Here is a 26340-nt window from a genome sequence, read left to right on the forward strand (position 1 = left end):
CGCTGGCAGTGGTCCTGTCAGGGGGGAACCAGCCCTACTGACAGCATCAGTGTCGGCCGTCGGGGGGGCACTGGCCCTGTCAAGGGGGGCACGTGCACCTCCGTGCGCCCCCTACGAGTTGCCTATGGGTGGGACAGTCCCAGGATGGGAGCATCAAGTCCTAATATGGCTAATATACCTAAATGAACTACCAATAGACACCTGGCATATCAGTAAATCTGTGTCCAGAAGCTAATTTTTTTTTGGTTAGAGAAAATAATTTGGCTGTGACAATTCAGTAGCCTATGAACTCAGTGATACTGTAGTAATGCATCTGTTTTAAGGAAAAATAACTCTGTCTCTCATGAAAATGTTTATTTGCTAGATCAAATTGAACTAAAAAGTCTTAAGAAATAATATACTCCTGGACTCCTGCAAGGTTGAAATCTCAAACCTCAATTCAACCCATAGATTATTGAACTCGTCACATTCATTATTCTCAGGAAGAAAATTAATATGTTGTGAGCAATGCATTTTCATTTAAATAGCTGGAGAAAGGCAGTCTGGTAATTAGACTGAGTGCTAACTTAGGACGAGCGGAACTGAGTTTCATCCCTGGGTCACGACAGATTCCTTGTGTTTCTTTGGGCAAGTTGATTAATTGCTCTGGGCCTCGGTTCCCTTTACACAAAATAGGATAATAGCTGCAGGATCTCACAGAGGTGTTGTTGGCATAAAAAAATTTAGCAGTGCAAGTAGTTCTGATATTATGTTAATGGGAGCTAGATAAACACCTAACATAGACTAGAAGCACTTGGTTATGGTAAACAGGGAATACTTTTAGTAAAACAGGGAAACAAATAAATAAGACCTTCTGTGAATCTCCTGCTTCCCCCAGAAACAGTTACATTTAAAAAAAATAAATCTGTTCTGTACTCAGCACAATATTAACCTCTTTGTCTGGTAAGCTACTTTTATCACTTAATTATGCCTGTTATTTCTCAATATTGATAGGCACAGGTCTGTGGAAAAATCTGTATGATTCCCACTCATTGCATTTGGCTCGATCCAGTGCTATTAATCTTTCCTTTTTATTACCACTGCTTTCATTTACAAAGTAAAAACCAATTAAACAAAAAGAGAACCATGGTGCTAGTTTGCTCAGTGGAAGTAAATAAATGATCCATTAGAAAGAGGGGTGGGGTGATGACAGCTGAAAGGTAGATAAAAGCAGTCTGGTGAAAAAACAAAATGTTGTAAGGGGGACAAGATGGTGTGGAATTAAGAAATACAGCTTCCACAAAGATTGTAGGTGAATTTGTGTTTGTATTTTATCTGCCACCTTATGCGTCCTCTTACTATGTGTCTCATTTGTATTCTTATAACATGAATTCTGGACTTGTTTTAAACCATGACGAACTGTAATCACTGCTCTCTGCAGCATGTGTGGTAATTTTTTAACATACAGAAAGTTGTAATACCTTGTTCTCCGCTCTATTAGGTAGTCTGAAGAGAAGGAGGAAAGAAAAATACAAGTGTCTTTATCCTTCACCATGTTGTTGAAAGGTCTTTCATGAAGACTGTCCAGATAAACACGTGACATTACTTTACAAAGGAGTTATTAAATCTTGTAGCAATAACACCTGAACAATTGTATGCAAAACTCCATATAAGTAGTGGCTCCCCATAATAAAAAACACAAAATATTTTCTTCAAGCCTTCGGCTACGAACAGGTGGGTGGATTAAACCTTGACAGTTTATCCTAGTTTCTACTGAGTGACTGTTAGGATTTCAGTAATGAGACTTATGAAACCTGGGCCCAGTTCCCTGCTCTACCACAGACATCATGTTATCTGGGACTAAATCACTTATACTATATTTACTCACATGCCCCCAAAAATCCCTCCAAAATTGGGCTGCATGTCTTAAGTGGAAAAACTGACTTCTGTGTTGGAATAGAAGCAAAGGGAGACTGTAACGACCGCCAGGGCTCTACTTCTTTCTGTGGTTGCAGAGAGGATGGATCACAGTGTGATCTTAACATCAGAGTTAGTTTTAACCTTTTCACAGACACTGCTGAAGTGGCAGTCACTTTTGGCCCAGCAATTCAGTAGTGGTTGTGAGAGCATTAAAACTGTAGCTTTAGCTGCGAAGCAATGGTCAGGATTCAGACATGACTCCAAAAAAATCTTTTTTAATTATTTTGCCTTGCCAAAACAGTCATACCTTATTTGGGGGCATGTTGTATGCAAGAAAATATGGTAATCTTTTGTATCACCTCTGCAAAAAGTAGGGAAAATAGGACCTCCTTGAAAATCAGGGATGGTGCAAAGATAAATACATTAAGGACTATTAGTGCTTAGGGATTATGCAAATTGAGCCTTAAATAAAATCTAGCTAGATTAGACATATTTGTATACTGTAACTTTCAATGTCTCAAATATTTTGCAAGTTCACATCTGTTTATAAAATAATTACCTTACTTGCTTGTGATGATTAGAGAGATTATTTGATTAACTTGCTTGCCCAGCATCGTCATTTCCTTGAATATGTTGATCCAGATCACCCCTCCCTAGTGGAAACATCCACAGGAGGGATTCTGGAGGAGGAAGTCACCAAGGACCTTCCCCGTGTTATCCTGCTGGGTCAGTGCACCATTTAATTTGTTCCATCTTTCATGCACACATCATGCTGTTTAGCTCCATGTCAAAGAATATGACAATATTCTGTATGCTTGGTTTGGTGGAAGATGACCTCATTCATTATTATATGTGAAACAATCAAATGTTTTACATTCATTAAAATAACACGGACTAATTGAAATCAACCCAAATTACTGAATACTATACATTTCTGGTACTTGTAGTGTCTTGTACATAGTCAAGATATTCTCTTTATAAGTAATAGCACAGCAGTAGGAAACAGATGAGGTGTGATGGCATGAAATTGTTGTCATTTGTAAACATTTGTAATTTGATCTGTAGTTTGGGTTTAATATATACAGTGTAATCTCATAAATACTAGGGCTATGTGATTCAATTTGGCAGAGATTCATCCCGATTTGGTGGCCAAATCTCTGAATCCAAATCAAATTGGAACCCTCCAAATTGATTTGGAAAGATTTGGAGATTCGGACATAGACACAACTTTAAATGTTTTTTCTACATACCTTAAGGTAGCAGGCGGCTCGTGAATGCTGCAATGCTGGGGTAGATGGAGCGTCCCACAGGAGCATGGGGGTCTCCCCAGTGTGCTCGGCAACAGACCCAGAAGTGGACCAGAAGCAGTTCCGGTCCACTTCTGGATCTGCTGGGGAGTGCACTGGGCAGCTCCCCTGGACCCCCCTAGCTCAGTGACTAGTGCCTCTTGGGTCTGAGGGGTACTGGGGTCTTCCTGCAGCCGATTGCAGAGCCAGGGGAGGGTGCGAGGACCCCCTCCCCCCCCACGTGCTCCCCGGCAGATCTGGAAGTGGACCAGAATTACTTCCAGTCCACTTCAAGGTTCACTGCCAAGCACGCAGGGACCCCTCCCCCCCCCCCGCTTCCCTCCAATGCTCCTGTGGGATGCTCTGTCTGCCCCAGCATCACAGCATTCATGAGCCATGCCTGGTAGCTCGAGATATGTAGAAAAAAACATTTAAAGCTGTGTCTCTGTCCAAATCACTGATTCTCTGAATTGGCATTGAATCTTCAAATTCGGATTCAGCTGAATCGAATCAGGGACAGTGATCTGGATCAATGAATCTAATCACTGTCTCCGATTTAGGCCGAATCCAAATCCAAATCGAGTACAGCCCGTTTTGCACAACCCTAATAAATGTGGTTTTCCATCACAATCATAGGGCTGGAAGGGACCCCAAAGGATGATCGGGTCCAGCCCCTTGCATGAGCGGGAAAGACATCTGGGGTCAGATGACCCCAGCCAGGTGACCAGAAATTCAAAATTCCAGAATTCTCAAAAATCTGACACTTCTAAGAAATACACTACATCGGGGGTTTTCAACCTTTTTTGACCAGTTTACCTGCAGTGGCCAGTCGTGCAATAGGGTGGGGGAGTAGTGGTGGCCGCATGCAGAGCGGCATGGTGGCACAGTGTGGTGGATGGTGATGGCAGCCACTGCATGCAATCTTTCCCCACTCCTCTGTTCATGTGTTTGGCTGGCCAGGCCATGCCAGGCAAATTTCCAGCAGGTGCTAGGTGTTAAACGTGCCAGATTTATGAGGTTATATTGTATATAGATGTAGAGAGAGATGTGGGTGGTTAGGTAGGTAGGTAGGTAGGTATTACTGAATGGAAGCAACAAGGGCAAGTTCAACTTTAGGTGTAAATTTTAACCAGATGTTTAATAAACTTTCCCACCCACAAGCAAACATTAAACTATAACAGGGTTTGTTACAAGGTAAAGAGGAGCAAGCATACACCTTAAGGAAAAACTTAACTATTAACCCTTACCTGTAGCTTAAAGCAAGTCACAGTCACCAACAAACTAACTCAGGGAGTTACCACCTAACCTAATCAGTTGGGAAGGGAGTATCACACAGGAGTGGCATCTTGGGGCTCTACCAGCTATGCCAGCCAACTAGCCAAGTGCTGGGTAGGGAAGCCCAGTTTGGAGCCCCTGTTGCTCCTCACTGCCAGGGCTTGCCGCTCTGCTCCAGGGACTCTACAATTTACACCAGCCAAAGTAGTAGATGTTAGGTAGAAAGGCCCACACCAGAGCTGCTGCCACTATGATGCTGGGGAGTGCTGCTGGGGTACAGTGGTAGGGAGCACTCTACTACAGTACAGTGCCAGGGGCCACTGCTCTGGCTCCCACCTCCAGGGGTTGCCACTATTCCTCCACATCACTGGGGAGGGTCTCCACTGCTCTTCCTGTTTCTTCTTCAGATTACCTATGCAACCCCTATTCTTTCAGATTCTAATCTGAAAGGGAATTTCAGCTTTTTAGCAATAGTGAGTGTCAGGTTTTTCCCTGAACCCACTATAAAGATTTGTGCTCGCAAGTACCTCTCCTTGAAGAGGTGATGAACCCCAAGGCCATCCAGGATGTGGTTCCTGTCCAGAAAACCAAAAAACAAAAACCCAACCCCTTCCCTATGCCTCCATGTTTAAAAAGAAATACGTGTTGTTCTATCAAAGGCAAAATGACTGCTAAATGTGTTGCAGGTGTGATTTTAAGAAATAATTTTTGCATGTGCAAAGGAAATTAAATAATAGAGAATTGTGTTTATTTTACCTATCCTCTTTCCCTATTTTTACTGAGTTATAATAAGACATGTTAGTAATCTCATTATTGTTATTTTCTTTCTAGTTTCCTTATAGTGTTGATCTGCCTTATATTCAGCGTGCTTTCTACAATTGAACAGTATGCAGCTCTGGCCACAGGGACATTATTTTGGATGGTATGTACAAGGATACTCATTAGATTCATTTATGAATATATGTGCATGCGTGCTTGTGTATTCTATTGTGTCACTATTATATGTGTGTGTGTGTCTGTAATTTCTTCTAATATTCATATTGCTCTTTGAATCTGTATTATGCAACTCATTAAACCTTTGCACTTCTCTTTGGAATTTCAAGCAGTAAATTCTTGTACATGCCCTCTCACTAGGTGCTTGTTTCTCTTCTTCCTTACACTGCTGTACATCAGGAGTTGTTACAGTGATACATGCTAAATCAGAAATCTCAACACCTCCATAATGTCTATAGTATAAGCAGCCCACTTGAGGCTGTTACAAATAAGATTGTGCTATTTGTTTTCCTTGGGCTCTTCTGTCTTCAGCATCAATTTGGACCCAATCTGAAGTCCACTGAAAATCCTGGAAAGACTCATTTCCCAAAGTGCTGCCATGCTTCTTAAACATCAGGCATGAGTATCATAAAACAAACAATGACTCTTCTAATTCTTGCTGTAACTGCTTTAAAAGAGTGGGGAAAAGGAGATGTTCAGATTGTGACACAACATGATTTAATCCTTTCTCAACTCCATCATTTTTTTTGTGCTGGTGTGAACCTAGAGGGTGCATCCAGACGAGCGCACACGTGTGGTTTGTGGGACCACAGACCCCTGGAACTCTGCCAGACTACAAGGCGAGTTTCCTGCTTTTTTCTCCTTTAAAGGAGAAAATCTGTGATTGTCTTTGCGACCCCGGTTTTTATCGTTGTGACCTAGATGGAGTCATGACCCCCAAGGTTGGGAACTGCTGATATGGAGTGTGAGGATGTTGTTATTTTGTTTGAGAAGACTATTGAAGGAAAGTTATTTGGCCCATTTTAAAGATTTTATGTTTCAAAAACAAAAGTAGGCCCACAGAACATTACAGTCATGTAAGAGGAACAGATTCAAATATCTTTAGGGCTTGCTTAGTACAGTGTGATGGTAATTTATATTCTGAGGTGACTTGCCCTCTAGCAGTATTGTATCCCCTCTACAAAGTAAAGAATCAAGAATTTTACATCATAACTGATAAATAAATTTTAAAAGTTAAATTTCTCAACACCCCCCTCCCCCCCCCGCTTTAGGTTGCAAAAATAAATGAGAGGAAAGCTACTCCACTTGAAATATAAACATATAGTTCAAGTGATTTCCCAGCTTGCAGCACTAAAGGAGAAAGCTGTATTGTCTACTGAATCTTTTTCTGTGCTTGTCACTGTATGGATGCAAAGTTAGACACAGAGGAAGAAAGCCATGTTTGAAGTGTAGTTGTAATATACAGTTAGCAGAGAAGTGGCATTTTGCCAGTCTCCTGACATCAAACACTATTTACATTTGCATGCTGCTATTTTCACTTTGTTCTCACTAGATGGTGCTGTTGTAGATTTTGACTCCAGCAGTTGTACTTTGGCTATTATCCAAGGTTAGCTGAAGTCAGAGCCAAGCCTGTGAATGGATCATCATTTAGAAGGGTATATGTACTCTTGGCCGACTTAAAACATTGGTGCAGGAGAGTTTTTGCCATGACTCATAAAGAGTATGTGGTGTATTTGTGTAAGAATTGATTTTGAGAGTTCAACATTTAAACTATGGAAAAAAAGTAATTCTGAGATGTATGTTCCCAGAGAGACCATATTTTTCTTTTATTTTCATAAGCAATGGTTTTATAGTGCCAGAATGTAGCAGAATGCTGTTATCTCAGCATGTTCTAAGAAAATCCAATTGCCTGATCCAAGAGGATTATATATTTTGCTGAGCTGAAGGATATTTAGTGTGCCTGAAAAAGCTATTTTGTTGGAATCTCATTTCAATGTTGGTCCCACCCCAGAATTTTTAAGAGCACATTTTTATGGTGAGTATATAAAGTTGTTTGTAATTTTGCATTCTGAATTCCTTCCCCAATCTTCTTAAATATTAAATATTGTTCATATAAGATAAATACATAATTTTATTAATACATATTAAAAAAAAAACCTCAGTCAAGACCAAGTTTGAATGTTTTTGCTAAGTAGTCATCTTATTGGCAGGGACATTTATTCTTAATGTTAAGAGAAACTGGGGCAAAATGAAATCTGGATTTTATTCTCTAAGAGAGAAGTTTTTATTACTATGTTTTTGAGACAGAGAGAGAAACAGAAACATCTGAATGGCTTAGCTCAGTCTCCATGCCGGTTGAAACCTTTGCTTCTGTTGGAACTGCCAGCAATGATATACTAACTCTTGCTGTATTTACTCCTTTGATTTTAAATCTTCTGCTTCTAAAGCGGAGAATCTCAGATTTCGTTTAAAAGGAAAAATAGTTTCAGTTCCTCATGGTTGTGGAGGAAAGCTGAAAATCTGAACAGTGTGTAACATCATGACTCAAAAACCAAGCAGGCCACTAGAAAGAACCACAAATTAAATCCTATGATGTTTAAGCCAATGCTGTAATTTCTCGCTCACAATTTTTTAATATTTGGGGCTGGCAGCATTGTGTTGACCATGTTGGTGTTTTGCATGCGTGTGTGCATGTGTGTGTGTGTGTGTGTTGTGTCCAATTTAGTTTTTTCAATTTGTATACATGTGTGTGGCTTTGCAACATGGATACAATTCCTCAGGACCTGGAATTGAGATCAATAACTCATTTAGAGAGTCTTGGTTTAAAGGACTGGGGTACAAGTTCAGAGAAGTGGATTCTATTAAATAAAAAATCCACGGACTTGTGAAGTAGCAATGGACAAATTGCTGTTCAAATGATGCCAGAGCTTCGGTGTCAGAACAATGTGAATAAAGGACTTTTCGAGCTGTAGTTGCATGGTGGTTTTATTGTTCCCTTTTTCAATTCGGGTCACCAAACAATGTGGTTTAATGATTTTTTCAGTTCCTCTCCACTTTAAGCTAGATTTGCACCAGCAAAAGAAGCATTTGCTTCTAGTATGAGAAGTGAAAGAGAAGCCTCTGGAAGACATTACACTTACTGTATGAAAAACTGTAAAATGCCACACACATTCAAATGATTTATTGCACAATAAAAATAGCAAACCAGCCACAAAACAGTGAACGATCCTCAAACTTGTTACTTGTTAAATGTGGGACATCTTTGTGTCTGGTTTGTACTGTGGTTTAGTTTGAACACGTAGCATGTTATGCAATGAGTGATAGGGCTTTTCTGGGTACCCTGGGGTTCATCCCAGCGGGTGAACAGGGACTGTGATCATAGCTCCAGCTGTTGTGCTGGGACCCTGATAGGTCCCAGAGCAGCAATTGCTGCTTTCAAACATAGCCTGGAGCTGGGACAAGTCTTGGCCTAGGGATAGCTATTACACACAAACCGGTTTAAGTGATCAGAAACTGGTTTAAACCTGTAACAGAACAGAGGTTCAGTGCACATAAATTAGTTTGAAAATAGCTGAAATCAGTTTGAGATAAACCTGGCTGAATACAGTTTCCAACTTAACTGATTTGGGTCAAACTGGTTTATGCAATGTCTGTCCCAGACCCCTCCCTGGTGTAACTTAAACCAGAGTCCCCCAGCATCCTAGATGCTTTGCAGCCCTGGATGGGGCCCTCTACTTCAGAGCAGGGCTGGTCCCACCCCTGTGCTCCATAGCTGGTCCTCCGGCAGTCTGCAGGCACAGCAGGGTCTGTCTGGCTTCCCCTTGCCCCACCCCCTCTCACCACTCCCTGCTGAAGCAGGGATTCCCCCCTTCCCCTGTCCCACAGCATGGACCATAGCCAGCATATGGTATGCTAGCTAATGCTGAGAGGCATCAGTGTAAGATAGACAGGACAGTGTCCGCTTAGGGCTTTTTGGAGCTAATCAGCAGGTCAGCTGGTAATGTCCCTCCATACCTTCCTTGGAAAAAGCTGTTTAAGAAGAGCTTGAACTAATGAGAGGCTTTTGTTTTCTTGATAGGGAGTTAAACCCTGTATCAACTCCCTGCTGGCTCCTGCTGGTCAGAAGCAGTGGGAGGAGGAGATCCCTCCTTAATCAGAGCAGGCCACATCCCCTGCTTAGCTCAGTACTATAGAAGGGAAGGGAGGGCTGCTCTAACGTCCCCTGGCTTCTAGCCCGAGCCACTGCAGGCATGTGCCTGCATTTCCTCTGTCCAGAGGGAATGTCTATATGGTTGCAAACTGGTACAGCCTAGCCATATTAGACTAACCTGCAAAGATTGAACCAATTCAGGCTCTAGCTTTTTTAATGTCTGTCCCTAGCCATGCTGTCTGCTTCCTCACCTCTGCAGATCAACAGCCCCAGCTGCTATCCTGGATCTGTGACTGATTCCTCACATTGGTTCCTTGCAAGGGGAATGCACCCTCACATAGTACCAGGGTAAAATACTGTGCAAATGGCAGGGGAAGGAGCTGTCTTGACCCATCCCAGGAATACACAAAACAGGCCAAACCATACCAGCTCTTTCTCTTGCTCCTTGCACAGAAACAGGGTGACCCAGAATTCTGCGCAAGGGCCGTGGGGACATTACCCAGCCACTTGACCCATTCCATATGGGATGGTTGAATCATGGGGGGAATGTCCTCTGCCCATGTACAGCCCTTGGTCACCCCCACTCACTGCAAAGGACAGTGGTGGGGTGCAGAGGCAGCAGAGCTCAAATTATCCAAACAGGTCAAACCATGGGAGAATTTCCCCGTCTGCTACCCTATCACATCCTCCCAGGTCTGCAATTAGCTGAGCAAGAAACATTCACTTTGCAGCATAAGGAATAGGGAGTGACCTGGATCCATGCCTGGCAGGAACTCTTTTAGCTGGTAAGCTGTAGCCATGAAGCTCCTGTTTTTTCCCCCTCCACACAGCTGTTGATCAAACATCAAGCCAGGCACATTTCCATTACACAACAAAATTCCTTGGTACCCACTGCATGATGAAAATAACACCTGCCAGGGGCCCTAGTTTTATGTTTCAAATCCCAATGAGCCATCTGATGGTGGATCCGAGTGTACATCTGACAGAATTCCTTAGAAGGCACTGCCATGAAGAGGGTGATAAATGTCACAGGTCTGGCTATGCTGATTCCTTGGGCCCTTTCATTAAGCCCAGAGACTTGGATGAATAAGTCAAACAAATAATTTTCTAATACATAGACCTTCCTGTGATAGCTCTGCCTTCAGCTACCTGCTTGTCTTGCAAGCTTGATCCTGGGGAGCAAAATAATAATTTTTTCCCTCTTAGAGCCCTGGAGGTAAGCACTGCCCAAGAAACTTGCCAGCCATTTCAGATCCAACTTCACCTCTGCAGCACAATGTAGCTCAGGCAAGCAGATTCAGTGGCTTAGGCACCTTTCCAAGAAAGGAAAAGGGGTCTTAAAAGGTAGGAGGAGAAAAGGAAAAGTGAGAATAAGAGCTCCCCTGTGTAAGAAAGATGCCCTGTTTAATATATGACATGTTTTTAAATGATTCAATTAAACAGATATAAAAAAGAACTATGTGAATGCTGTTATTTTTGTTTTAACCATACTTAGGTTCAAGCAGTTCTGAGCAGGGTGAAGGTAAGCTTAAATAAACAACTTCTAAATGGAAATAACCAGGTCCTCACAAAGCCAAGTGCACCAATTTACCAAAATTGGTTTATAACCAGATTAAAGGTAAATCCCTGCAAGTTTCTTGTGTAGACAAAGCCTGTGTGTCAGAAGACTCCTGGGCTTATAAGGGAAGAAGATGAGAAATGTAAAAAAAAAAAAAAGTGTTCAGACTGACAGAGGGAAAGTGCACAATTATTTCTGTTGTTGAATTGTGTTAAAATAAATACCATAGTGTGAACAATTAGTTCTGACCTAAAATCTGTAGGGGGCAGCATTAGACCATAATGCACAGATATTTCAAAATTCAGGACAGAAGTTGAGTTGAAATGACGGAGTCTCAAGTAGACAAAATCATAGTCTAGAAGGACTGAACTATTAATAAATAGATAGTCTTTTCAGCAAGATTGATATTTTCAAATTAGGTCCGAAATGCAATCAGAAATGCAAAAAAAATATTTGCAACTATTTAGTTGGTCTAATAAAAGATATCACTTCTACCCAAAGGGTTTTGTCTCTCTGGACTTTCGTGTGCTTTTCTGTGTTCACATTTGTGCGTGTAGATGCTGCTATCAGGAAATATTGCAGCTGCTCTGATGATAACCACCATCCTATTTTGGTATTAAGTCTTTTGAATCCTCCTCCATTAAAAAAAAAAAAAATTGCTGCTGCAATGAATTGGATGCTTCTTGATGCAAAGGCTGGATGTGAGGTAGAGGACCGGAGAAAAATAAGGAGCCAGACTTGTTCACTTATCAGAAGACTTTCAAGATGTTTACATCCCTCCTAGAACACTTTTACTGTCATCTCAGAGTTCATAACCAAGCCTCCTTGCAAAATTGTCAGTGGGAAGACAAGCAGGTTAAATTGTTTTAACATTACATCTAAGAAATATTTTTGGTAATATTAGATTACAGGGTCATAGGAAAGTAAGGCTGGAACAGAGCTAGCAAGATCATCTAGTCCAGCCTCCTGTTTAAGATAGGATCATCCCTGACTAAACCATTCTAGTCAAGTGTCTGTCCATCCTTTTGTTGAAAATTTCCAAGGATGGACATTCTGCAGCTTCTACTGGCAGCCTGTTCCAGTGCTTGACCACCTTCTGGTTGTGGCCACTGCAGCAGATTCTTAGATGCCAGCATTTTGAATAATAGTGAAAGCCATAATGAAAAATAGGACAGTTCTCTAAACTTCATTACTTATGTGCAGGAATCTTTGTAGGAAAGTGGTACATTTTTAGTTAAGAAAAAAAAAAATCACACTTCCTCCTTCCAAATAGGCAGATCTGGTCATTAGCAGGGATCCTGGGTTTCTCTGATTTAAAAAAAAATAAAAAAAAATTCCCAATTTTCAGATTAAAAAAGTAACCCAAAAATCCACATTTGTTCATGATCCAAATGAGATCTATATATGGTATTTAATTTTAATTATGGAAAAATGTGGATTTTGGGGTACTTTTTTTAATCTGAAAATTGGGGATTTTTTTTATGAGAGAGAAGAACCAGGATCCCTGGTCATCATGACAAACATATTATTGGCAATATTAATAATGGCTTTACTAAAAATCCAAAGTATTGAGAAGCTTTAAAACAAACATAGGTTGGGTTCTTTTGGGCAAGTCTACAGTGGAAATTCAGCAAGCCAGGGGATAGTGTGCAGGGACTATCTGTTGCCCTATGGACACTTTCTCCTAGTGTACTTCTGGTATGTTTGTGCCAAAATTGTTGCCATTGTCTCACCAAGGGTGGGAAATTGTGGTATCTGACCACCTAAATAAACATAAAAAGTTCAAATTCAGTCACAGAAATGAAGTGCCTTAGAAAGGGGACAGTCTCCTAGGCTAGGGACAGACATTCAAAAAACATAAGCCTGAATTGATTCAGCCTTTGCAGGTTAGTGTAACTTGGCTAGGCTGAACTGGTTTGTAACAGGACAAACATTCTCTCTGGACTGAGGAAATTCAGTCACATTCCTACAGTGGCTCAGGCTAAAAGCTGGGGGATGCTAGAGCAACCCTCCATTTCCTTCTACAGTGCTGAGTAGAGGGGGGCGTGGCCAGGCCCTGGCAGGACGCTTTGATTAGGGATGTCTGCCTGCACCATCCCAGGTTTTTCCCCGCTGGCTGGTCAAAGAGCAGGAGTGTGCCAGACCCCAGAGCTGCTAGCACTCTCCCTCCCTGCTTCTTTATACTGTCTGCAACAAACTGACAGGCAAGTAAGCCAGCAGGGGTCTGATAACAGTGTTTATCACCCCATCAGCAAAACAATAGCTTCTCTCCATTAGTTCAAACAGCTGAGCTGTTGATTAGCTCCAAAAAGCCCTAAGCGGTCACTGTTCTGTCTGCCTGTCCCAGTGAAATTGGAGATTCACGCACAGACACCTTTTGGCATTAGCTAGCATACCACATGCCTTGGGTCCATGGGGCTATGGTCTGTTTTGTGGGTAGGGTGGCCATCATAGAGGACAGTCCAGTTGTCCTCTGTCCTATATTGATACAAAACTGGATGCCTTTATATCCTCTATTTTTCTCTTCAAGAGAAAGAAGACATAAAGGCATTGGGTTTTGTATCAACAGAGGACAGAGTAGCAGAAAACCAGAATGTCCTCTATGATGGTCACCCTAACTGTGGGAGATGGGAGTTGGGTATTCCTGCTTGAGCAGCGAGGGGTGGGGGTAGGGCAGGGGGAAGCCAGGCAGACCCTGTTGTACCTGCAGTCTCTGCTGGAGCTCTGGCCAGGGAGCAGAGAGGAGGGGCCAGCTCTGCAGTGGAGCAGAGAGCCCTGCCAGCTCAGAGAGCATGCCAGGATGCTGGGGGAGTCTGATTTAACTTAAACCAGCAAGGGGTCTGGGGCAGACATTGCATAAACTGGTTTGAGCCAAATCAGTTAAGTCTGATACTACATTCAACCAGGTTTATCTCAAACTGGTTTCAGCCATTTTCAAACTGGTTTATATGCACTGAATGTCTGTTCTGTTACAGGTTTAAACCATTTTGGCCACTTAAACCACTTTATGTATAATGCCTGTCCCTAGCCCTAATGTTTCTGAACCAGTTTGTGTCCAGAAATGTTGTAACTGTGCTATAAATTCATAGGTCAGATTCAGCAGTCAAATTCAGAGGTCAGATCCTTTATTTACATTGTAAGTTAGATTGATGTCAGCAAGACTACAAGTTAAGATAAATATAGCTAATTAGCCTCAGTACAGTGACCTGTGAACATGGCTATCCTCCTACCCATTCTGAAATTAGCTTCAAGCAGTCAGCAGAGCTAATTAGCACAGCTGTGTTTACACTGCACTACACTGTATGAACTTGGCTATCTTGCTTCCAGGAGGGAGTTCATGGCTACTTCCCCATGTGGAAGCAGTGTAACCATATTCCTATCATGCTAAGCAGCATCTTGGTGCCTGCTTTCAGTGGGCAATGCTAATCCAGGACTGATTTTTTTTAAATACAAATTATGGATCAAAGATCCATTTCAGAGAATCCTTGGGAACATCAGGGCAGTGCCTCAAAATTTGGTACGGTCCCAGCAAATTTCAGATGGTTGAGTGCCTTCTGTCTGTCTTGTACCTATTCTGCTTAAAAATAGAGTAATTCATTTTCAACCCAGTACCCATCTCAGGCACTTGAATTTGCTTTTGTAAGGTCACATGAGCCAAGCTGATTTGTTTGTCTGCTGTAGCTCAACTTTAGTAGCTTCTGCTGTTACAACCTGTATTGATGGCCTTCAGTCTCAGAGTTAAGATACTGAAAATCTCTTGTACTTGTTTTGGAAAGTACTATTCTGTGGATTTAATGCTGGGATGAATCATGAGCTTGCATAAATCAGTCTAGCTCCATAAGCTGGCTCAAAAATAAAGCCATACACAAGTCTACATTTTCCATAAAAATATACAAATCTTTTTCAATTTATTACATACCTACTAAACAAGAAGAAAAAGTGAAATTCCATCTTGGAAAAAATCCTGAAGCTGTGAAAGGCTGGTGATACACCAGGGCCAAACAGTGAAGAGGGATTTTTAAATTTAGGATTTATCAGGATTAGTGTGTAGTGTTTGCAGTGACAGGTGTTTCCTTTATGCCTTACCCAAATGTCTGGAACATAGTTTGTCATTAAGTGCTACATTCAGTGTGTATCTCAATTTCAGTATAACTGGAGGGTCCATGGTTTTGTTAGGTCGTTGTTTTTACATCTGACCTCAGCCAGCTGGAGTCTATTGTTTTAAGCGTAATGTAACAGCTGACATAACATAACGGATATCAAGCTGAAAAGCCAAAGCAGTTTAGTGAACTGATGCAAAGGGAGGGGAGAGGGAAAAGGGAGGGGGTATTACTAGCATCACGATTCAAAGTAGAGAATTGCTGGCTTGTTTTCCCTGAGGAAATTAGCCAGGAAATAATGGGATGAGTCTGTTGAGTCTCTATTTGCAATTGATTACATATGATAGACTACCGGAGACAGGTTTGGCTTTGCCAGCTGTCACTAGCCTGGTGGCGACTGAATTGCTTTAAGTGGTCCTTTATGGATAGCTGGAATAGCAGATGTGGTTTAATTGCATAACTGCAGTGGGTACCAATGATTTATAAGAAAAGATGTTCTATGAGCTAGCAGTGAAAAAAATAAAATAGGTGAATGGGATGCATTAAGAATTTTATTTTGCAGATAGCACTGGATTAAGTAAAGTGGCTTTAATTATCTTGCCAGAAAAGAAAAGTAGCTGGATTTCTTGGTGGCTTCCTTTCTGGAAACTGATAAAATAAATTTCTGGGAGTCCTTTCCAAATGGTGCTTTGTTTTTATCTCTTGACTTTCTATTTCCATGTTAGAAAAGCACGCCTAACACTGAGTATGTGCTGAACTTAGAGAAGGAAATCAAAATGTGTTCACTGTAAGAATGTGGTCCCTATAACACCAGTATCACAGAGGTAAAACAGGATACTGTCTATAGCCTTTTATGACTTGCATACAAGAACAGAACTGAAAATCTAGTAAGAGAAAGCATCAATAAGTATTTTCAGTAAAGATCAAAAAGACCTATTGGCATAAGACTGTTTCCAGCCTAGGTTCAGATGTGTTAGATAGGCCTCCATCACCTCCACCACATTAATGGTATTTTTCATGTCTCAAAACATTGCAGTTATGGCTAAGAAAAAAAAAAAGGCTCAATATCCAGCCCTACTCATGTGACCAAGGGCAACAGGATTGTACAGTGCATTTGTAATTGTCATTTTTAAGGTCTGAAATCTTCAACTACTGAATCATAAGCTTAACTTTTGCTATGCATTATTGAGTTCAGTAGGAGTACTTTTGTGTATACATATAAGAAGGATGAAGGTTTAAATTCATCATTAAAAGGTGTTGAATTACTTAAATATTGAGTAGGATTACAATAAACTGGGAGAGTGTGTGCTTTTGTATATACACACAAACACTCTTCTCACATCTGGCTATAAATACCTTACGTTTCAAATCTATTTTCAGCTAGTTTACTTTTATTCTGATGGCGTGCAAGATGATATATAATTTCCAATACCTTATTGCAATGTTCTTTAAAGCAACAATCCTGCTGGGCCTGTCTTTGTGGACCTTTGTGAGAGTTTATGCATAGGGAGTTTCTGGGATAGAGACCTATGGCAGCATTGGTTCCAGTTCTACTAGCTCTTTGGGCACAGAGATCTCAGAGAGTTCTGCAAGGGTGAAAAAGATTGCTTGCAGACATTAAAAAAAGCAAACAAAAACGGCGCTTTACTTTAAACTCTGTGTGCTCCTGTACTGAGCCCAGTGCATGCCTAGAAGAGGCAGCACATTAGTTGCACCAGGTTTACCCAACATCTGTATAGATCGGGGACTTTAGTGGGACTTTTTAGGTGCTTTTATCTAATAGCTGATTGGATAAGCTTTAGCTAAAAGAGCCAAAAGCTCTGCTGAAGGACATGAGCTATACAGATATTGAGGAGCCAGGTCAAAGTAACATGCTGCTGTTTCTGGTAAAGAGTGTTTTCATTTTTGTGTTTTTTTTTTTTAATGTCTGCAGGTAGCTTGTTCTTTTAGTATGTGGTAAAATATGGCATTGGCACATATATTATGATCTGAATTACTAGAATAAAATTAAGGTTTACATCTGTTGTGCTCAGGAGTCAGATATGTGCAAGCAGGTCATCCTATTCCATTGACACAAACATGCTGCTGGAGGAAGCAAGGCTGTTTAGAGCTACTGTAGTAGATCCTGTTCTGCTGCGGTCTTGCAGTTAGTGCATGGGGCACCGCAAGAGGAAATACATGACTAGGGTGCCTTTATGCACCAGAAGTCAGTGGGGTGCTGGGACTGCCACAGGAGCCATCAGTTGAAACAACCTACCTAGGCTTTTCTAAGTTACTCTGGAGCAGGGATTGGCAACCTACAGCCCACAGGTTGGATCCAGCCCACAAAGGGATTGGATGCGGCCTGTGAAGGTCCAGTCTGGTCTGCGTTTTCCTAAGTGGGGTCCTTGGAGCCAGCAACATGGTGCCATGTGGGCTGGGGTCATACCCACTGGAGGCAGGTGGGGTTGTTATCTTGGGGCCAGTACTACTCCTTGGACAGTGGAGCTTGGGAGGCTGGAAAGTTTGTGAGGGGTAGAGGGGTTGGGAGCCATGGATTCTGAGATGCTGGATGACTGCATATTAGTTGCTTTATCTCTCTGGAGCAGACTAGCAATACTTTAGCTTGAGCTAGGTAAAAATGTTCAAAGATAACCTTTGTCTATAGTGATGTAACTTTAAGGCACGTAGAGCATTTGTACACGTGGTTGCACCGCAGTGCTGGGCACTTTTAAAAGGCACATTGAAGGTGCTTTAGTTCAAAAGGTCACTGCTGCCATTTTCTGAGCGCTAACACACATTTCACCATTTAAGCAAATGCATGTGATGCAGCACCAGGCACGGATCTCTGGCATGTCGAAGCAAACAAATGTCTGTGAATAAATGCCCCCAGAGGTTATTTAGCACAGTTTAACACCTTTTAGTAAATGGACGCTCCCATTTTAAGTGCCTTTAGAATGGTTTGAAGCAGACAAGGTTCTTCGGGTAGATGTGATATCTTTTATTAGGCCAACTAAACCAAAAACCCTTTAGAAAGGTTTAAAGGTTACTTGTAACACTACCCTAACACTCCCCAGATGTGCTGAGTGCTCATTGAGTGCAAGGGTCTGCACATTAGTACATTGATTGTACAAATACATATCAGGTATTTCTACCTAATCTATTGAACCCCAAGATATTTTTAGCAACCTGGGAATTTAAAAATTCTGACTAGCTCTCAGAAACTGCAGGACTTTAAAGAGAGATGAACTATTAAGAGAATGCATATGAAGCCCAATCACACATGATCTGTGAAAGAAAGCTATGTATTTCTTCATTTTGATGGTTTCCCCTATGTTAATGACTTGGAGGCTGTCTAATAAGTAACACTAATGTACTTGGAGAATGTCTAGCAGCTATCAATGGATCCATGTGGAATTTGAATTTTCAGGTGAACCTAATTAGTATTAAACTGAGAAAAGTTACTGGTGCTTAAAAACAAGACCTAAGCAACTGTTGATACAGTAGCTCTATTTTATCAGTGCTACTCCTTTGGATTTTGAAGTGACAGGCTTGAAAAGTAATATCTGTTGTCATAGATACTGCAGCATATGAACAGGGCAAAATCCCTTTTAATGCAACTGGGAGTGGGGGAAGCTACGGCAGTGGAAAGACTATTCCTTTGACATTTTTCTTTCTAGTTTTGTCCCTGCCTTGGCTCCTATTTTGGGAGTCTGTTCTTTCTTGATCACACCTATTCAATGCCCTCATTTCTACACCTTTTCCAAAACTCCTTCTGTTTTTTATCTCAGCTTGATAGAAAGGCTTTTCACATGGAAAGGACATGGAGAAAATGGTTTAACTTGCTAGTTATACCTCTTCAGTGATTCTAGATATGAAGCTGAGAGAGGTGGTCTGCTGAAAAGAGGATCTGATTAAGAATAATCCTAGTCCATTTCCTGCAGCAGAATCTCCATGAAGTGTATTACAAGCCTGTTTTGGCTGCAGATGTAGAAGGCAGTACATTTAAAATGGGCCAGATGCATATGATGATTGGCCTGCATCTGGCCTGTAGGCAGAGAGCTTGACACTTACGTTCTAGGAGTTGTTCCAGCTCCTTGTTTTAGTACGAGGCATTCAGAGGTGTTGTATTATGTTGTATCTAGGATTTGGAAAAGAGAGAGTAGGGGAGGGTTGAAAATTAAACATGCACCCCTCCTACCTCCAAGCTGCTTTACAAACAGGAAGGTATTTAGCTTCACAGAAGTACTGTGAGATAGATTAGCATTACACAGTTGTACCAAGAAAGCAAAATAACTGTGGGCCACAGTGGCTATAACACAGCAGATTCATGGGACAACTCCAGCCTTCAGAGAAACATAGCATTCTTAGCTTTTTCCCATCCATAATTTCAACTGGTGAGCTTTATCTGTAATGTCATTTACCAGCTGTGAGCCATGTGCTGCCCTCTAGAGAGAGAATTTTACCCTCCGCAATTGCTTTTATGCCTAAAGATCAAATTCCAGTTGTGCTGGGCATTGTATATACACAGGGTACAAGACAGCTCCTGCCCTGAAGAGCTTGTGGTCTAAATAGATGAGAGACAAAGGCTGGGAGATAGAAGTATCATTATCCTCATTTTACAGGCAGACTGTGATTGATTCACCAAAGGTGTAGCATTGCCAAGCTCAATCATAAGTCAGGCCCCAAAAATCATGCTATTAAACAAATATTGCTGATGAATTTGGGTTTCTTTTAATGTGCCCTTCTGGCTTTTGAGCCATATTTGTATCATGTTTACAAAATGAAAATAAGGCTCTGAACCTCCTGCATCTTAGTCCCATTCCTTAATTATGCAACCATTCTTCCTCTTCAAACCACATCTCAGATTAGAAGTTGAGGCATAATCATGTGGCTGTGCCACTCCAAGAAAGGAAGTGGCAATCCAGTAAAATCTGTGTAACTCCATTTACAATGGTATTCATCCTCTTTTGAAGAGCTGTTCACTTCACACACCTGATTGGACAGAATTAAAGAAATAGACAGTCTTGAATTTTTCAGGACAGTCTGCAATTCTTGTGTCCTGGTTTCCTTCAAAAGTCCCTGGAGTCAGAGTCTTCTTCTGATTTTAGAAAGCTGGTCCTGGAAGGTAGCCTTCACAGCAGTGTCTTGGGTACCTCTGCCTGATGCCTCCTGATCTAATGACTAAGTCTATATTCATAGTATGGTGTAGCTGGGCTAATTAGTCCACCTACTGTAGCTGATGGGGCTATGCTTTGCTACTTCTGGTTGCAGCTAGATTACTTCTGGTGCTGGAAGTCTGTAGCCTACCTTGGACTATCCTGGATTTTGGTTCACTAAAGTTGGTCACCATTGTCAGAAGAAAGGGATCTCGAAGTCATAGTTGACCGATGCTGTTCAACATCATCATCAGTGATCTGGATGAGGGGGTGAGAAGCACCGTGTCCAAATTCGCAGATTATACAAAAATATGGGGTGAAGCTAACACCCTGGAGAGGAGGAACCGGATCCAGGCTGACCTAGACAGGTTGGGGAAGTGGGCAGAGAGCAACATGATGCAATTCAATAAGGACAAGTGCAAGGTGCTGCACCTAGGGAGAAAGAACTGCCATCATACCTGTAGGCTGGGGGGCAACCTTCTTGGCACCACTGAGGCAGAAAGAGATCTTGGAGTCACTGTTGACTCTAGGATGAACATGACTTGTCAATGTGATGATGTAGTCAGCAGAACCAGTCACACCTTGTCATGTATCCGTAGGTGCTTCACAAATAGGTCCAGGGAGGTGATTCTTCTTCTCTGTGTGGCACTGGTCAGGCCACAGCTGGAGTACTGTATCCAGTTTTGGACGCCGCAATTCAAGCGGGATGCGGACAACCTGGAGAGGGTCCAAAGAGGCACTCGTCTGATTAGAGGCCTACAGGGGAGGCCCTACAAGGAAAGGCTAAGGGACCATAACCTCTTCAGCCACTCCAAGAGAACGCTGAGAGGGGACCTAGTGGCGGCATACAAATTCATAAGGGGAGAGCAACAAGAAGTAGGAGATGATCTGTTTACCAGGGCACCCCCTGGAATAACAAGGAACAATGGCCATAAGCTACTGGAGAGAAGGTTTAGACTGAACATTAGGAAAAAGTTCTTCACAGTCAGGGTTGCCAGGATCTGGAATGGGCTTCCAAGGGAGGTGGTGCTCACCCCATCCTTGGGTGTCTTCAAGAGGAGACTGGACAGGCACCTGGCTGGGATCTTATGATCCCAGGTTTGGTGACTTGCCTGCCAGTGGCAGGGGGTCGGACTAGATGGCTCACTGAGGTCCCTTCCAACCCTGGAATCTATGAATCTATGACTCGAAGATGAACATGAATCGACAATGTGACAAAGTGATCATTAGAGCTAACTGCACGCTATCATGCATTAACAGGTGCATCACGAACAGGTCTAATGAGGTGATACTTCCCCTCTATGCAACATTGTTAAGGCTGCAGCTGGAGTACTATGTCTAGTTTTGGGTGCCACACTTCAGGAGGGATGTGGATAACCTTGAGAGGGTCCAGAGGTGGGCAACTCTTATGGTTAAGGGCCTGCAGGTACGGTCCAATGAGGATAGATTGAGGGACCTGGATCTCTTCAGTCTCTGGAAGAGAAGGCTGAGAGGTGATCTAGTGGCTGTCTGCAAATTCGGGGGGGGGGGGGGGGGCAGCAAGGAATAGGTGATACTGTGTTTACCAGGGCATGCCTTGGAGTAACTAGAAACAATGGCCACAAGCTGACAGAGAGCAGATTTAGGTTAGATATCAGGAAGAACTTTTTTACCGTAAAGGTTACCAGAATCTGGAATGGGCTTCCAATGGAGGTGGTGCTCTCCTCTACCTTGAGGGTCTTTAAGACAAGACTGGGCAAACACCTGTCTGGGGTCATTTGACCCCAGCACTCTTTCCTTTCCAGGGCAGGGGGTCAGACTCGATGATCTACTGAGGTCCTTTCCGACCCCAAAAATCTATGATATCTATGAAGTGACAGGACTTGATTCCGTGATCTGGTATAAATCAACGTGGTTCTACCACTCTGAAGTGTTAAGTTGCCTGCCCGTGCCCACTTCATCTTACTTGATTTAAATCTTCCAGCTTCTGTGTAAGTATGATGATAAAACAGCTGCTGTGTATTATTTGGCAGAACTCATGTGACTGGCATCTAGTCCAGGGGTATGTTTTCTGTTGCAGTTTTCTGAGCCAGCAAGAGCCTTTACTAGGCAAGACTCCATTAACTTCTGATGATTTTACCACCATGTCATTTAAACTTCTGCTTCTTTACCAGTGTTTTCTCCCAGCAGCTCACCTTTACAAACTAAAGCTTCCCCAGTTTAATTTAAAAAAAATGTTCAAGTTTCACTCAGATTGATTTACACTTCTGCATGCATTAAATCTATTTACACCTGTCTTGCATTACTTTAGTTAAATCCTTTGTATTATAGCATTTTATACCCATTTTGCTAGAGGCAACAGAGAATCAACCTCATGTATTTTAAGTTTAAATTTAAAATAACTTCACACTGTAGGTTCTGGATGCATTTGTTGTAGCATAGAACAAGTTATTGAAGCTGAATTGTCATTTAAGTATTGCCTGTACACAAAGGGGGGCACGACTACGTGTGCAGTTAATGGAACTGAATATACTCTGGCTCAAATCGAGCTAGAATAAACTAATCCCGACATCACCATCTACATGTGTGTTTAAGTGTAGTAATTTGCTGTGGTATAGGATAGTACCTATGTCTGACAGGTCTATCTTATGCCAGTGTGTCGCAGGGCACCTCGGTGCCCCTGCTCCTAGAGTGGAGAAACTGCCAGGGAGCGAGTGAGCACGCCCTGGCCTGACATAACGAGCCCAGCTGAGGCTGCTCAGGTAATGAGCGCAGCTGCGCGTTGCCGGAGCAACCAAGCGGAGCCAGCTGCCTGTAGGGGGCAGGGCCTGGCCCTTATAAAGCTCAGGGCTGAGGCCAGGCTGGCAGTTCTCTGCCAGCAGCTTGGGAGGCAGGAGCTCTGAGAGTGAGGATGTGGCAAGTACAGCTCATGATAGCCCGGAGAGGATGGGCACTAGAGTTTAGCCATGCAGCTTGCATTTGTGTTATAGCCAGGAGGCTCTAGTTTACGTTTGGCTCTGTATATTACACCCGGAGGCTTGGGTGAGGCTGTAGGGGTTGGAGGAGGCCTCAATCACAGGGACCCCAGAGAGTGTGGGGTGCCCTAGCGCCAAGAGGGTGCATTATTTTCATAGCGCCAGGGAAGGCGCAGCTCGCACGCCACTGCGCGAGCAGCTGGCGGCGAGGAGCGCGGCCAGTGGGTCGCGGGCGCAACCCATAGGTTGCGGACGGGGACCGAGACCCCGGATTGCGTGTGGGGGAACATAGCCCCCCGGCCCCAGGACAGGGGCGGTATTACTGAGGAGCCCAGTGTGGGCGCGGCGAGCCCCAGAGAGGGGGAACTCCCTTGTACGTTATTGAGTAGCCCAGTGTGGGCGCAGCGAGCCCCCAGAGAGGGGGAACGCCCTTGTACGTTATTGAGTAGCCCAGTGTGGGCGCGGCGAGCCCCAGAGAGGGGGAACGCCCTTGTACGTTATTGAGTAGCCCAGTGTGGGCGCACGGGCATAGTGAGCCCGGCCGCAGGCTAGTGCGGCAATCCCCCTCAGACCAAGGCAGGGCGCTGCGGTTGCCCCTGAGAAGACAGGGAGTAGCAGCGCGGGGAGCCAGAGTCAGGGAGGGTATCCGTGCGGTTGGCCCATAGGACCGGAGGCCCGCTAGAGAGTCCCGAAGCAGAACCACACCGGCAGGGGAGGCCCAGAGTGGGCTAGATGAGAGTCCCAGCAAGAGGCTGGGCATGAGAGAGGGAGCCCAGGGTGGGCCACATTAGAGAGACAGACCGGACAACGTCCATTACATCTGCGAGGCTTGGGGCGTGGTATTAGGGGCTGGTAGGAGCCACGCATAGCCCATAAGGCTAGGGCGCTTGGGTAGCGCCCATTGTACGGGGAGACCCATGAGGGGTCCAGGAGCTGACAGGCCCGAGGAAACACAAGGTAGCCTCCCTATTACATATATTCCATCAAGACGTGGCAGGCGAGAATGGAGGGTGCCCTCGGGCCGGAGTAGCGCGGTGAGAGGGCCTCAAGGAGATCACGGCCCTCCGCGAGGACCTCGCCGTGACACAGTGTAAATTAATCTATTGCACACCAATTGCGGTGCACGTGTAGACAGTGATGCTTTACTGTTCATTAAATTAATCTAATGCTCAATCTAAAGTACATGTGTAGATATGGCCGGGCAGTACTACTTTAATTATGCTGGTAAAATGCTACTTGTACTCATAGTTGCTTATACTAGTGCAGTATATCCTGTCCTTAATACTTGGTTGTTCCTGTGATGTAGGATTTAAATTATCAGTGACATTTTTAATCAGTAAGGGCTACATATTTGTCTTCTCTCAGGGGAAAGGGGAAGGTGGAGTGAGCTGAAGAAAGTTAAAACAAAAGATCTGTGGTGTTAGCTGCCACTGCAACCTGTGCAGAGATCCCTGATCTTCATATAGATGGCCTTTTGCAGGGTCCTGGGTTGCTTGTAGATGTTGTTTAAAACTGAGAACAAAACTTGACTGATATAACATGGAAAATGTAAGTAATGATGCACATCAGCTTTTCTGAGTTAGAAATACACATTATAATGATTTTAGTTTCTTAGAAAAATAATCTCCTTCTATTGAAACGCCCCCCTGGGGTAACAAGGAATAACAGCCACAAATTGTTAGAAAGTAGGTTTAGACTAGACATCCGAAGGCACTACTTCACAATCAGGGCGGCTAGGATCTGGAACCAACTTCCAAGGGAAGTGATGCTGGCTCCTACCCTGGGGGTCTTTTAAGAGGAGACTTGATGTCTACCTGGCTGGGGTCATTTGAGCCTGGTTTTCTCTCCTGCCCAGGGCAGGGGGTTGGACTTGATGATCTACAAGGTCCCTTCCGACCCTACTTCTATGAATCTATGAAACATCTATTTCTGCCTCTACTTAGTTCAAAATTGAACAAACAATTAAAATAAACCCTATTTGAGCATTTCAAGAGTGAAAATAAAGAGTGATTATTTTAAGTTGTTAAAATTAAAAATTAAAACCCATTAAAATCTTATTAAAAGTTAAAATTCATTAAAATTACTAATGATTTTCTTTCTTTCTTTTAACCTGAATTTGAGGGTGAGAATAACAAAATCCTGGAAAAATATGATTTTGTTTTCACTTCCATTTGTTTTATTTGCCAGCGAGATAACATTTCAGTGCTGTCTGACTCAAAGAAAGAATGGCAGCATTTGAATGACTAGCACAGTGGAAATGATTATACCAAACAGAGAACTTTTTATTTGTAATCTTTAATTTTCCCCTCTCTCCTAATAAGCACAATAAATCAGCAATTTTCAGTTGCTTTGGTAAAGCATTGCTAGTTCTAAGGTGGGCAGTTTGTTTTTTTTATCAAACAAGCCTATTGTAATCTTGCCAGTTGCAAAACTAAGGTTTTAAAGCAATGTGGCTTTTACTTTGATTTATTTGTTGTCAGTAGCTTCTCAGGCTTTTGCTTGAATTAAGAGCCACTGTGAGCAGCCAGAAGCTGAATTTTACATAATATAATCTATCTGTCACTTAGTATCACTTATCTAACAATCATGCTACCACTTTCAAACTGTAGCATCTGGACACTGGACTTGATTTTTCAGGCACTAGGTAGACTCTCATGTGTCAGTGCTTTCTTACTGTTACTTCCCAGCTATTTCCCATCTGTGTAGTGACTATCCACCTGCCCTGGGGGTCGTCACCAATGCTGTTGTGTCACTAGACAGGCCTTTTCCCAGGAGAAAATTTCTCTTACTGTATTGCTTGTAAATTGTAGTAGATCATTACCTCCTCTTCCAAATATGGACAAGTAGTACGCAGTAAATCAGAACGATTGTGGAATTTTGCTTGTTAGTATTTCTGGGGGTTAAACATGTTTTTTTCTTTTCTCAGGCAGATAGTATAATTGTAAAATTTTAATTTTTTTGTCTTCTGTTTCTCCTTTTTGCATTATGCAAGACTACCTACAAGACTCTAAGGTCTAGCCATGAAGCATATGTGGAAGCACTTGAACATTCTCTATGTCAGGGATGTTAAACTCATCAGGTCGTGTGGTCCAGTTGAATAGCACAGGACTGGTCCTCAGGCTGGATTGGGTCTTCAGACTGGCCCTGTGTGCTGGACTCAGCGCACAGGACTGGTTTAATATGGGTGCCACAGGCAGCATATACCT

At 42.8% G+C, this 26340-nt stretch overlaps 1 protein-coding gene across 4 annotated transcripts in view; it reads left to right on the top strand.

Moving 5' to 3' along the window:
- KCNQ1 (potassium voltage-gated channel subfamily Q member 1) overlaps positions 1-26340 on the top strand; it is a 583123-nt gene that overhangs the window by 93580 nt on the left and 463203 nt on the right. For all 4 annotated transcript variants that reach the window (XM_014602362.3, XM_019476843.2, XM_019476842.2 and 1 more), the window contains exon 2: positions 5292-5382. In XM_014602362.3, the coding sequence (XP_014457848.2) occupies positions 5292-5382 (91 nt within the window). The remainder of the gene's footprint in view (positions 1-5291; positions 5383-26340) is intronic.

The sequence above is a fragment of the Alligator mississippiensis genome, chromosome 2 (assembly GCF_030867095.1).
Source record: "Alligator mississippiensis isolate rAllMis1 chromosome 2, rAllMis1, whole genome shotgun sequence".
Lineage (NCBI taxonomy): Eukaryota > Metazoa > Chordata > Crocodylia > Alligatoridae > Alligator > Alligator mississippiensis.